Raw genomic sequence first — 14,886 nt, 5'->3', positions numbered from 1 at the left:
AACATGCAGATTGTAATGTGTAACTATTATACATGGTCAAACGTTTTCATGCACATCCCATGGTGCCCCTGTGATAGGCTTCGAGCTCCTTCCTGTTCACGGTCGTGTAACTGTCAGACCGGTCCGACTTAGCATCAGTGTATACATCCTGCAGCTACTGTATGACCAGTTTACACGCTACTATTGGACCCTATCATCTCTTACACTCACCTATGGAGCTGCCTGGGCTCGCAAGAGGGGTTTAACCCTTGTATTACTCACATCGTTAAACAGACGATTTGATTGATATAAAAAAATATATATATATTTCAAACTATTCCTCACGGCTTCTTATTTCGTTCAGATGCTTCACTGTTCACACCCATATACCGCAGCACTCGTTAGTTTAGAAGGCGAAGAACATATTCCGCACACACACACACACACACACACACACACACACACACACACACACACACACACACACACACACACACACACACACACACACACACACACACACACACACACACACACACACACACACACACACACACACACACACACACACACACACACACACACAAGCCCCACCCACATCTCATCACTCTCCCTCCCTTTTAGAGATCAAAGTATTTTATTACTTCTTCTCCACGGATCGTCGAATCTCCTCCACTTTCGCGAAATGTCCTCAATCACTCATGGGAGATTTCTATTTCTCGGGGACAGATGGGCTATGTTAATTTGACTGTAACTCAGCGTAGAATACGTTTCCTGAGATTTAATACCGTTTCAAGAATTCAAACAGCAGAGTCAATAAGATGATCACCCTCTTTTTGTATTAAAGACATAAATACGGAGCTTCCGTTCTCAGCACGGGGGGGGGATGTTTACTCCGATAAACAGGTAGATCATGTCTACGGTAGTAGATCGTCTACGGTTTAATGGGAACGACCCTTCTCCTTTATCCTTTTTATTGTGTCGTTGTTTGTTTGTGAAGAGCTCATATTGAAGAAGTGTTCCAATTCATCTGCAGGCTGATGAAGAAATCCCCATTGGTGTAGGAGTCGTAATGGTTCATCATGCTGTCCTCCCTCAGTGCCACTAGTTTAGTGGGAGTTTTGCCGTGCTTGTGATGTGAGGTTTATATAACCCCCCCCTTCCCCCATTGATTCACCCCATACTTCACCCCTTTCTCCCTAGGGGACAAATGTAGTCGTTCCTCCCTCAGTTTCTCTGCCTTTCATGGCTTCATCCCTCTGTTTTGGGGCCAGACGATGATTAGAGTTGGCGTTGAGAGAGGGGCATCGGCTCCCCATCCCTCCCCCCTGCCAACCCCCTCCCCTCCATCATACGAAGCGACGTGTGCTCAGTGACCCCTGGAGAAACATCTTCTCCATCTTTGATGTGCGATGATATGTGCTGGCCGAGTCTCACCGACCATGTTTAGCAGGGTGAGCAAGTGCAGTGACGCACACTGCTGTATGCCTCGGCCTGCCTGACCCAGCACGGTGTCACACACACACACACGCACACACACACACACACACACACACACACACACGCTTGGACACGCGCAAACACACACACACACACACACACACACACACACACACACATGCTTGGACACGCGCAAACACACACACACACACACACACACACACACACACACACACACACACACACACACACACACACACACACACACACACACACACACACACACACACACACACATGCTTGGACACGCGCAAACACACACACATACATGTGTACAAGCACGCAGACATATACATTCTTTGGCACACACCCATGCGCACAAACATCAATTCCCTCCCTCACGTACCGCGAGGACACATATCTTATCGAATGGAAGAGACAGGGACTATATGCTTTTTTTCTTGGAATGTTTTAAAACCTCTTTTTCCTTCTATCCCTCAACTCTGGCTGAACCTTTTTCAGAGCAGTCTTTGAAGTCATGTCGAGGTGTTGTCATCTTAAGACATTCTCCTCCAGATAGATACTGATGTACGGTAGGCCTCGCAGGCAGTTTTTTTGTTCAATTTGTCACATTCTTCCACAATGTTTTGGTTTGATGTTCCTGAGTGCACACCCAGGTGTGTGCATACACTGGGTGTGTGTTCGTGCGTGACTATGTGTTAATACTACACCATGTGGCACGCATGTGCAACATAATTCTGTGTGTGTGCGGAGCCATTGTCTCCTTGGGCTGCTGGGAGTATGTGACATGTCCTCCTGAGGCTACACGCTCTCCTTCAACATGCTCTCTCTTATAGGAACAGGTCCCTGGCCTGTGGTGCAGCTAGTCTGTCTCTTATAGGAACAGGTCCCTGGCCTGTGGTGCAGCTAGTTTGTCTCTTATAGGAACAGCTCCCTGGCCTGTGGTGCAGCTAGTTTGTCTCTTATAGGACCAGCTCCCTGGCCTGTGGTGCAGCTAGTTTGTCTCTTATAGGACCTGCTCCCTGGCCTGTGGTGCAGCTAGTTTGTCTCTTATAGGACCTGCTCCCTGGCCTGTGGTGCAGCTAGTTTGTCTCTTATAGGACCAGCTCCCTGGCCTGTGGTGCAGCTAGTTTGTCTCTTATAGGACCTGCTCCCTGGCCTGTGGTGCAGCTAGTTTGTCTCTTATAGGACCAGCTCCCTGGCCTGTGGTGCAGCTAGTTTGTCTCTTATAGGACCAGCTCCCTGGCCTGTGGTACTGCTAGTCTGTCTCTTATAGGACCAGCTCCCTGGCCTGTGGTACTGCTAGTCCAGGCCGACAAACTCTCCCAGGCAGCCTCCTCCATGGCAGTTAGTGGCCCATCCCCACCACACATGCCCTGCCCCCACGCTGTCACATCATATTATAATTGATTACATTTTCCTCTTGGCACAGCCGTGCTACCATAGCGCTCGTACCCTGCCTCGTTTCGTAGACAGGATGTCTCCAGATTCCCTATGGCTGGTTGTTGTGTGGCCCTCAGCATCTCACCCCTCCTCTCCCCCTCTACTCTCCCTCCTCACCCCCCCTCTCCTCCCCCTCTCACCCTCCTCTCCTCCTCCTCTCACCCTCCTCTCTCCCTCCTCTTACCCTCCTCTCTCCCTCGTCTCACCCCTCCTCTCCCCCTCTACTCTCCCTCCTCTCCTCCTCACCCCCCCTCTCCTCCCCCTCTCACCCTCCTCTCCTCCTCCTCTCACCCTCCTCTCTCCCTCCTCTTACCCTCCTCTCACCCTCCTCTCTCCCTCCTCTTACCCTCCTCTCTCCCTCGTCTCACCCCTCCTCTCCCCTGACACTCAGTGTCTTTCATGTCACCCTGTTAGGCAGAGATAGACAGACCATACTGGTCTCTAAAGAGCAACACTGTTAGGGTGTAATATGATTCCATCCAACGCAGACCTTGTGAAAGCCATGGAAATGTTTACAGCACCCAGTGCATTTCCAACGGTTGCATCTGTGCCTGTTTGAGTCTTAGAAGATAAGACAGAATGTATTAAGTGTGTCTGCAACCCACACACACGGTTAGCAAACACCAAAGGCCTGATGGATGGAACATAAAAAAATGAAATAAAAAAGCATTCGGGAAGAGAGAGAGGGGGGAGTGAGGGATGGAAATCTGACGCCCACATTAGGGTTACGGCCGATTGGAAGTGAAGAAGGAGTCACCAAGGCACCGAGGGGAGGGGACCTTCTCCGCGGAGGTTATACGAACCTCAGTCACACGGACAACAGACGTACGCCATCCTTTGTTGTTCCATGCACCACCGAAGGTGGGATTGACAACTGCCTTTGTTGGATGCAGTCGCACGCTGGCCAAGTGTCAAAGACACTGGGAGAGATGTTGAGGAAGAGAGCGACACGGCTGTTCTACACACCAGATGTGTCAGTCACGAAGAAAGGAGCACAAGCAGACCCTCCGGGGTTGAATTCAGTTCATGCTGTTTCATACACCGTAAAAGGGAATACCAAGGGCACAATGTGTCCAAAGCGGATAGAACAGCATGTTCTCGCTTCTGCTGCCCTATATAAGTCAGTCAGGAGACCTGGCGAACGCAGAGGTCCTCTTGTTCATGGTGAGGTCATGACTTGTCTCTGATTGGTTGTTGCAGGTCTGATCCGTCTGCGCTCCAGCCCACCTCCCAGACTCCAGGGTGTAGAGTACGTCCTGAACGTCACAGCGACCGATGACAACGCCTCTGGCGGCCCCCAGGCCCTCTCGTCCACCGCCCAGGTCATCGTCGGCGTGGACGACGTCAACAACAACAAACCTGTCTTTGAGAAGGTAAGCTTAGGTTCTCATTGTCACGGTTCTGATATCTGTTTGGCTCTGACCACACGCATTACAGCTCATTGTGTTTCCCAGCCTCTGTCTCTCTGCCTTTACTATGGGGGCGTACTATTCAAATTAAATAAAGGTATTGGCGGAGTTCTGAGATGAGCATCAGGACTCCCCTGTTGACTTCCGGACCTTAGACTTTCTCACTCCTTCCAAATCGCTCTCGTTTCTCGGTTCCTCTTATCTGTTTATGGCAGCTCCCTCTCTCTCTCTCTCTCTCTCTCTCTCTCTCTCTCTCTCTCTCTCTCTCTCTCTCTCTCTGTCTCTGTCTCTCTCGCTCTCTCTCTCTGTCTCTCTCTCTCTCTCTCTCTCTCTCTCTGTCTCTCTCTCTCTCTCTCTCTCTCTGTCTCTGTCTCTGTCTCTGTCTCTCTCTCTCTCTCTCTCTCTCTCTCTCTCTCTCTCTCTCTCTCTCTCTCTCTCTCTCTCTCTCTGTCTCTGTCTCTCTCTCTCTCTCTCTCTCTCTCTCTCTCTCTCTCTCTCTCTCTCTCTCTCTGTCTCTCTCTCTCTCTCTGTCTCTCTCTCTCTCTCTCTCTCTCTGTCTCTGTCTCTGTCTCTGTCTCTGTCTCTGTCTCTGTCTCTGTCTCTCTCTCTCTCTCTCTCTCTCTGTCACTCTCTCTGGCTCTCTCTCTGTCTCTCTCTCTGTCTCTCTCTGTCTGTCTCTCTCTCTCTCTCTCTCTCTCTCTCTCTCTCTCTCTCTCTCTCTCTCTCTCTCTCTCTCTCTCTCTCTCTCTCTCTCTCTCTCTCTCTCTCTCTCTGTCTCTGTCTCTGTCTCTCTCTCTCTCTCTCTCTCTCTCTCTCTCTCTCTCTCTCTCTCTCTCTCTCTCTCTCTCTCTGTCTGTCTCTGTCTCTGTCTCTCTCTCTCTCTCTCTCTCTCTCTCTCTCTCTCTCTCTCTCTCTCTCTCTCTCTCTCTGTCTCTCTCTCTCTCTCTCTGTCTCTGTCTCTGTCTCTGTCTCTGTCTCTCTCTCTCTCTCTCTCTGTCACTCTCTCTGGCTCTCTCTCTGTCTCTCTCTCTGTCTCTCTCTGTCTGTCTCTCTCTCTCTCTCTCTCTCTCTCTCTCTCTCTCTCTCTCTCTCTCTCTCTCTCTCTCTCTCTCTCTCTCTCTCTCTCTCTCTCTCTCTCTCTCTCTATCGCCTCTATTTATTACCTCTCCATCTCCGTCCTCCAGAGGTGTGATTAGCCGGCCGACCCACTCTATTTCTAGATCATCTAAGGGTTTTTAATGAAGTGTTTGAAAGATATGCCGAATCATCACAGCCCTACCTGTTTTCTGCCGATGTTTCAATTTTAAATTACATGAGTTTTGCATTTGAGATATTTGGAGCTAATTGTGGCCTCGCACAGTAACGCTAGATAACTCCCCGTAGTCCTGGGAGCATTTTGTACGTGTGCGTGTTTCACATGTTAGGCTGCAAGATCAGCTTCAACCTTTTCATGTGCTCTCACACACAGCTCCCACAGGACTCCATCGTGCTTTTGCTTTTGTGAATTGTTTTAGTGTCTATGTATCTGCGCTAACATGCTCAAACTATAGTTGAACGGAGGTGCGGACAAGACTTTTCCACAAAAGGGAGGAAAAAAAGTCCAAAGGAGAAAGTATTTCAAAAATAAAACACAGCTGGACCACTTTTCCTGTGTGCTCAGTTTTTTCCTCCTCTGTGCAGGCAGCAAACAGCAGGCGGAGAGAAGAGAGAAAGATGCTTTTATGTGGTTTTGTGCCCTTGGCCCTTCTGTTCCTGTGTGTTTGGCTGAGGTTCAGGCAGTTCCTGTGGATGTGTGAGCATCAGTTACTCAGCGACTCCTAAGAGAAGGGCCCCTCCTGGGCCCTTGGGTTGTCTGTGAGAGTGCCATGTCCTGAAGCTTCCTAAGAGGGGGGTAAATGCGGCTGGAGAGGGAGGGAGGGAGGGGGGGGGGTGCACGGTTTGAGTTTGAGATCCACCACAGCTCCTCTCATCCCTGACTGGGACTCGCTTAGGGACACCTGACCTCTGAAAACACATTGAACTTGGGCCTAGAAAGACTTTGACTAATGGTTAGAGGAAGGGGTGGCAGAGGAGAGGGAGGAGAGGGAGAGGAGGGTGGAAGATGAGCTCCCTTGTCATTAATTAGATGTCAGAAGTAAGCATCAAAGACGAGCTGCTGAATTGATCTGGGATCTCCTTTTTTTTGAGAGCGAGAAACGCTGTCTCTGTCTGAGGCGCGCCAAAATGAGCCATCTGATGATGGCAGAGAGACGGGATTTGGAAGATTTGACTGTTTTCCCTTCACACACACCGAGCAAGCGCTCAGATGACGATGAGGATAGAGGGAAGGTGTGTGGGCGTCGGAGCACATCCGATATATCCAGGCTTACTCCGTATCTCTGTGGATCTGCTTCGATGGAATTGATTCAAGGCCGCTTTAATTATAAAACACAGATGAATCTCTACAGAGCAAAACATGGAGGGATTCATGAGATACAGTTCCTTCCTCAAGCCCCTCCCCCCCTCTCTACTTCTTCACTTCTCCTTTTCTGTAACTCAATGATTCACTCCTATCTCTCCGCCCTCGTTCCACTGTCCTCCTCCCTTTTCCCCCTCCTCTTTGACTGTTTCATAACTGTCTCCCATCCCTCTCTCTTTCATTCCCTTCCACAAATGTCCTTAATATACTGAATGACCTTTTTCTTTCATTTCATCCCCTTCTATGCATCCTAATTTCTCTCCCTCTGTCATCTGGTAACTGGCATTACTCCATTACCAATCTTCTTCTCTCTCTCTCTCTCTCTCTCTCTCTCTCTCTCTCTCTCTCTCTCTCTCTCTCTCTCTCTCTCTCTCTCTCACTCTCACTTTCTCCCTCTATGCCACTATCTCTGTACATCTCCCCCTTTCCCCCTCAGTGCCAGCAGTACCGGGAGCGGACCACGGTGCTGGAGAACCAGCCTGCGGGGGCGTTCGTCCTCCAGGTCCACGCCGTGGATGCAGACGAGGGCTCCAATGGGAGAGTCACCTATGGATTCATGCACAAAGACAGCACTGTGCCTGCCTTCAGTATCCACCCAGACACAGGTACGGTAGAGTCCAACTTTACTGTTTGGTTGTGGACCCTAGTAGCATCCCCATAGTGTTCATGTCATCCGGTACCGAAAGGGTTGAGTCTCTGCAGCTCTCGCTGGTGTTTCTCAGTCTCTCTTTCGATGGTCTCTTACTCTCTCTCTCTCTCTCTCTCTCTCTCTCTCTCTCTCTCTCTCTCTCTCTCTCTCTCTCTCTCTCTCTCTCTCTCTCTCTCTCTTCTCCTCCTCTCCGGATTGCTTTGGGAACTGTCTTGAAGTATTTCATGAATTCCAAAGTTCAATCTAATTCCCTTTAATGACACCCATTCAAAATGTGCCAGCGGTCAAAAGGGGAAGAAAAGACAGCATTTAAAAAAAAAAAATTCTCACAAAGCCCTCTTTTAAAAATGAATTGCTTCATGAAATGTAACTGTTCAGTGGACATCAATCATTAACCTTTTATAGGAGCGGGAAAGGAGTGAAAGGAGAGGGATTGGATTTGCATGAACTGTGAGGAATCCTCAGAATGGCTTTGATTGAATTCAAGTGCACTTTCCAAAAAACACCAACACTTGATCATAAACCAGCACATAAACTAGCACATCCATTTCAGTGTATGCACGTCCTTCATTTGTTTATTGAGATCCGTAGTTGCATGTCATTACATTTGCTAACATGATGAATCAGATTTATTCAGTGGCATAGCTTAGCCGAAATTGTATAAATACTAGCCTACACCCTGGCATTAATAGCATTTGAGATTTGTTTTGTTGTGTCCGGTCTGCCTCTGTCCGTTGTCCATAGCAACCACTGTATAACACGGTTCCCTCAGGTGCGATTGTGACGTCCAGGAAGTTTGACCGCGAGCGTCAGCGGGAGTACGCGGTGACGGTGACAGCTACGGACCAGGCAGCAGACCCCCTCATAGGGATCTGTCAACTCAACATCCTCATTCTCGATGAGAACGACAACAGCCCCAAGTTTGAGAACCTACGCTACGAGTGTGCGTGCTTGGGATCACACCCTCCCACCCACCCACCCACACCCACCCACACACACCCACCCACACACACACACACACACACACACACACACACACACACACACACACACACACACACACACACACACACACACACACACACACACACACACACACACACACACACACACACACACACACACAATCAAGTCCTACTGTTGATCCAGTAGTATTTGCTTATCATGTCGTGTCTACCTTGTTAATGGTTCACTGACAACACCACATCTGTGTTGTTCTCGCCCAGACAGTTTAATCAGCAGAGCTGATGCTCGTCATTTTGTTTCTCCAGCCAATTGAATATGACGTGCTGTCTTCCCCACAGACTTCCTTCGGGAGGACACAATGATTGGCACCAGTTTCCTGCGTGTGGCGGCCCACGACGATGACTACAGCACCAATGCCGCCGTCACCTACTCCATGTCTAAAGAGCAGCCAGAGTACCTGAGGGTGAACCCCTTAACCGGCTGGGTCTACGTCAACCAGCCCATCTCACAGGTCAGGAACACAACCCTAATCCCTAACCCCTAACCCCACCACATAACCCATCTCGGCTGCACGTTAAGTCGTCCAGCCCCGTGTGTCAGCGGTTGAGGTGAGGACGCGCCACGGAGAATAGCTTCAGCGAGAGTATGGAGGAAGTCTAATAGCTCTTTGAAAGAGTCTTTATAAAGCCAGCACATATCTAACAAGCTAATGTTTGAGAGCTTTTTAGCCCTTTTCTTCTTTCTTCTTCGCCGGCTAGTCTGTAAATGTCCCTCCTCGGGGGAGAATGTTTTATCACAGAGCAGGAAATGGGAAGCCTGGTGTAGCGAGGAGGTGTTATTATGAATGCTCCTAGGGAAGATGTTGCTATGACTACAGAGTCCCTCTGGCAGCTGAACGCCGTTGGGCAGCATTCTGTCAGTCATCAGTGATGAGACAGTGTCATTTACGTTCACCCGTGGGCCAAATACAACCAGCATGTGTCCCTGCCCCTGTGACACTCCCTGACCTCTCGCTGTCAACTTATCTACACGATCACAGAGAGGGCTTATGTTTCATTACTTCCTCCAGCTTTCCTGCCTCTTCACCCCAAGTCTAAACTGCTATTATTTCAGTCAGCATGTGTCATGTAACAGCTATGTTGTTGCTATGACTACAGAGGACCTACATCACCCGGGAGATAGTTGCCACGGACGGGGGGAACCGGAGCAGTTCGGTGGAGCTGTCCGTCACCATCACCAACGTGAAGAACCAGCCTCCGCAGTGGGACAGGGACAGCTATGACGTGGTCATCCCGGAGAATACCGTCAGGGACACACCCATAGTGGTAAAATGGGGACCGGGACAAACAGGCTATATCCCAAATGGTATTCTATTCCCTATGTAGTGCACTACAGGGCTCTGGTCAAAAGCAATGCACCGAGTAGGCCATAGGGTTCCAGTTGGGATGCAGAGGTACTGTGTGGGTGGAATGTGATGGGGAAATATATGACGTCATGTTTTAACATACACATGGGGTTATATGTCCTGGGGGTGGTAGAGGGACATAGGGGTTGTCTTAGGGCAGAGTTGAACATGAATCATGATGGAATACAAATTAGGATGAGTATGGCAGATGTAACCTGAAACGGGTATTCTGAGGTACATGGGGTTAGAGAAAGGTGAGTTAAGGGGAGGTTGGGACATGATGACACACATTAGGATAGGTACCTATTACAGATTTAGGGCTGGTAACTTGAGGAGGGTACTCTTACTTTACTCTTACTTTACTGTACCGTACAAACACCACAACACCGAATGACACGAGCTGCATTTACCATGTCTCTGCAGTAATGCACAGTAATGCGTATTATGACGTACTGTATGGACACCAAGCTCTTATGGTCTATGGCAAAAACGAGAGTAGATAATTCCCCCAGGGCTCAACCTCCATCCCTACTCTCCCATCCTCCCTCTCTCTGGCACTTGCTGTGTCCTGGGATAGCCCTACATCCTCATGGCAACTTACTCCAGCCAACACCCCCCCCCTTCCCCTGTTCCCCCTCTCCCTACCCATGTCCAGACTCATCCTCCATCGCCTCTATTTTAAGCCAACCGCTTCATTACTTCTACGAGCCAGGCTCTGGCAATCACGAACCCTGGATTATTCATAGGCATTTGCTTTTATTTTTTAACTAAAGCATTGAAAATTAATTTGCTGAATTTCCTCTCTATCATTTATAAGCTATTAAGGCTATTAGAAATGCAGATTAATATTTCACAGAGAGAGAGAGAGAGAGAGAGAGAGAGAGAGAGAGAGAGAGAGAGAGAGAGAGAGAGAGAGAGAGAGAGATAAAGAGAGAGAGAGAGAGAGAGAGAGAGAGAGAGAGAGAGAGAGAGAGAGAGAGAGAGAGAGAGAGAGAGAGAGAAAGATTCCTTTGGAGTTCTAAGTGTTAAGCAAGATAAATATTGGAGATATAATGGGCCACAGTCGGTTGTAGTTGATCTGTAGAGCTGCTTGTTTTGCAGGCGGCCTCGCCTAAAGCTGAGTAGAGCATACAGGCAGTCACCGAGGAATTGACTGCTAGTGTCCTCAGTTTCCTCTGTCTCCTCTCTGAACCCCAGACTATCAAGGCCACCTCTCCACTGGGGGACCCTAGAGTGACCTATAACCTGGAGGATGGGATGGTGCCGGAGACCAACATGCCTGTACGCTTCTATCTGACCCCTAACCGTGAGGACGGCTCTGCCTCCATCCTGGTGGCTGAGCCCCTGGACTATGAGACCACCAGGAACTTCATACTGAGGGTCCGGGCTCAGAATGTGGCTGCAGTGCCTCTGGCTGCATTCACTACGGTCCATCTGAACATTACAGGTGACACAGAGCAATGCAACCTGCTCATATAACAACCCATAATACAGCAGTCTTGACTCAACAATGACTGTATACAACCATTTCTCTCTCCCTCTCTCTCTCTCTCTCTCTCTCCCTCTCTCTCTCTCTCTCTTTCTCTCTCTCTCTCTCTCTCTCTCTCTCTCTCTCTCTCTCTCTCTCTCTCTCTCTCTCTCTCCCTCTCTCTCTCTCTCTCTCTCTCTCTCTCTCTCTCTCTCTCTCTCTCTCTCTCTCTCTCTCTCTCTCTCTCTCTCTCTCTCTCTCTCTCTCTCTCTCTCTCTCTCTGTCACTCTTCCTCTCTCTCATCCAGACTCTCTCTCTCCTCCAGACAAACCCCAGAAAGCATGATGTACTGGGCTTCAATCTTTTTATTAAAATCGAGTTGATTTCCAGCCTACCGGTCCCGATCCGAGCTTAATTTCCCATTACCACGGCAGTTATCGCTGCAGTTCAGCCCACCCCTGACCCTCTGTCCCAAAATAGCTCTCATTCCCACCGTAGCCCAGATCGAGACTCCCTCCTGTTATCCTCCCGCTTCCCTCTAACCAGACTTCATCTCCCCCTTCTATCATTCATGAGAGTTAGTCTTAAACCAGAGAGACATAATTAATCTGGCTAGACTCTCCTCACTCCTTCACCTCTCCTTCTCCGCTCCCTTATCTGTCTTAATAAGTGAGCCTTCAGTCTTCTCCAGAGGATGGAGCGAGTACTATGGAGGCCGGGAGGGCTGGAAAGGAGGAAGGGAGACGGGGAGGAGGGGAGGAGAGGGTTGTAATGGATTTAAGGCCCATGTTTAATTCATAGATTAAGACATTTGCTGAAAAAGATACGACATGGAAGTGCATCGTAACTCTGAATGCATCCGAGCCGCATAGTTCTCTATAATAACTGAGAAAGAGGTAATTGAGTTAAATAGACAAACGACTCTAACAAGCCGTTTTGTATTATTTGTCTGAGGAAATGGCTGAATGGTGAAAAATAAAGAGAGCTCTCGACTGTCACAAAGAGGTCTTTGAAATGGTTCCATACACCTTCCAGGAGATGTTCAAGGTCTCATTAATCTCTGTCAACAAATGTTTAGCCACAAAGACTTATCGGACGCAGAGTGGAGTCTGCCGCCGCCCTGTTTGTACAGCCTGCTGCGTGAACGACACTCTGCTCCTTATAAACCCCTTTCACTGAGAAAGTACTGAGTCAAATGATGACGGATAATGCTGGTGTTTTTCTCTGCTAGATGTGAACGACAATGTTCCCTTCTTCACCTCGTCCATCTACGAGGCGTCGGTCACAGAGGGGGCGGAGGTGGGGACGTTTGTCACGCAGGTGTCCTCCAACGACCTGGACCTGGGACTCAACGGAAAGGTGACGGAGCGCTTTGGAATAATGGAAATACATACAACAATCCTGTATCAGCACTCTGAGACATTTTGTGAATACACGTCCCGGTTCTTAGCATTTCCTCAGAAAAGCTGGGATATTTGTAGTACTCCAGGCCTAGTGTTGTAGACCACAGTTTTAACTTTAAATCCATGTGAACAACCCACCACTACTGTATGTAACTGGATAATTGTTGAAACCACTCAAGTGTAAACCCACAGTATCAATTCCCCCTTTTAATTTCACCTTGGAGTCTTAAATACCGAAGGTAGACAATGGAAAAACCCATCTTTAGTCTAGAGTTCTGCATTATAGTGTTCCTCTACAAGGGACTGCTTCCTGAAGCCTGGCCATGAAACCTGTACTGCGATTCGGCTTCCTGAGCCGAGAGCAACACACTGTATCAAACGTACAATGCAGCACGTCACACACACTGAACCTCCACCCTTTCATATTTTTCATATTTTTCATAATTAACAAACGTTATATTTCTTTAACAGAATGAAAACCCGGTGTTTCTATGTCCAGCGGCTCTGTGATATTTCAGTCATCTGTGATGCATATAAAGTGTAATACTTTGATGCAAACTCCAAATTGAATCCATTTCAACTCTATATGTGACATGGTACAGGTGTCTTCTTCTTTTTAAGCCCAGAACCATGTATGTGGGATGTATACTTCAAAGTAGATTAGTTTAATACTACCAATAAACACTCTGCGTGACCCTGATTTAGCCCACTGCAGTAAAAGATTGTTAAGGATGCAAGTGTTGAGAGGACACACACACACACACACACACACACACACACACACACACACACACACACACACACACACACACACACACACACACACACACACACACACACACACACACACACACACACACACACACACACACACACACACACACACGTGCATGCTCGCTCGCACGCACGCAAACAGAAGGGTGCGCTTGAACGCACACATTCTCGCATGCATGCATACACACGCACTCACACTCACAGCATTGTCTGCGTTTCCTGCTGCTTTTCTGTGTGTATCTCTTTATTGATCTCTGTCTTGCTCTCAATAGACACACAATCATGTACACACACACACACACACACACACACACACACACACACACACACACACACACACACACACACACACACACACACACACACACACAGACACACACACACACACACACACACACACACACACACACACACACACACACACACACACACACACACACACACACACACACACACACACACACACACACACACACACACACACACACACACACACACACACACACACACACACACACACACACACACATTCCAACACGCACACAAACAGTATGGGTAGTCTACTCATAATTGAATTCCCAGTACGAGGACACCATGGCTATTGGCACAGGGGTACATCAAATGTACTCGGTTCTTTGCAGGCACAGTGTCCTTGGCTGCTGAATTGCTTGCTCTCGCCGAGGCAGGCTGAATCATAGATGCCATGCAGGCCCACATTTAGATAATGAGGATCATTGGTGGGCGTGAATATGAAAGAAAAAAATCAGTCACAGCTGTTTCAATTTGGGAGTCTTTTTTACAAATAACTTGACCCCGACAACCTTTTTATTATGGCATTACATTTTAATTCAGCCTTTAATTGTTGCTCTTCCCCTGTATTCATTTTCTGACCCACGCCGTTTCGATCCTCTCTCTCAATGAATTCTGTTGAATTACTTTCCTGCTGCTGTTGAATGCCATTGATAGCTCGTCGACACAGCTTTTATTCGGTTTGAATATTAAACATTAGGTTCATTCTTTGTTGGTGAATAGACTTCAGGCTCCTGCTTTAAGCCGAATTATAATGACTTAGCTTTGTTTTATCGATACACATCAAAAATTGTCACAGGGTCACATGTGGTTTGGGTCACATCCAGCCCAATAGAGAGATAAATGAATCATGTGCATGGTGTGTTAGACTATTTTTAGAGACTGCTGTTTGACTAAAACTATTATTCTCTCTCCCCCCGTCTCACTGACCTATCTTTGGTAATCCTTACTCTGTATCTCTGTCTTCCTTGTCTCTCTCACGTCCATCCTTTCTTTCTCATCCCTCGTGTATCTCCAACATCCTGTCCTCTCTGTCCTCTCTTACTCCATTCATATCCTTCACCTTCTCCATGCCACTCTCTTTAACCTCGTCCTTCATTCTCTTCTACCCTGGTCTCCTGCTCTCCCTCCACTACTTCCTCCTCCTCTCTCTCTCTCTCTC

General features: G+C 48.3%; 1 protein-coding gene across 1 annotated transcript in view; it reads left to right on the top strand.

Moving 5' to 3' along the window:
• LOC124033879 (neural-cadherin-like) overlaps window positions 1-14,886 on the top strand; it is a 221,459-nt gene that overhangs the window by 101,040 nt on the left and 105,533 nt on the right. Inside the window, exons 8-14 of the mRNA XM_046346263.1 lie at window positions 4,084-4,256; window positions 7,187-7,355; window positions 8,172-8,342; window positions 8,704-8,876; window positions 9,523-9,690; window positions 10,968-11,217; window positions 12,470-12,597. Coding sequence (XP_046202219.1) covers window positions 4,084-4,256; window positions 7,187-7,355; window positions 8,172-8,342; window positions 8,704-8,876; window positions 9,523-9,690; window positions 10,968-11,217; window positions 12,470-12,597 — 1,232 coding nt within the window. The remainder of the gene's footprint in view (window positions 1-4,083; window positions 4,257-7,186; window positions 7,356-8,171; window positions 8,343-8,703; window positions 8,877-9,522; window positions 9,691-10,967; window positions 11,218-12,469; window positions 12,598-14,886) is intronic.

The sequence above is a fragment of the Oncorhynchus gorbuscha genome, linkage group LG04 (assembly GCF_021184085.1).
Source record: "Oncorhynchus gorbuscha isolate QuinsamMale2020 ecotype Even-year linkage group LG04, OgorEven_v1.0, whole genome shotgun sequence".
NCBI classification, from domain to species: domain Eukaryota; kingdom Metazoa; phylum Chordata; class Actinopteri; order Salmoniformes; family Salmonidae; genus Oncorhynchus; species Oncorhynchus gorbuscha.
Note: the sequence above shows the minus strand (reverse complement) of the source record. Positions and strands in the feature narration are given on the sequence as shown.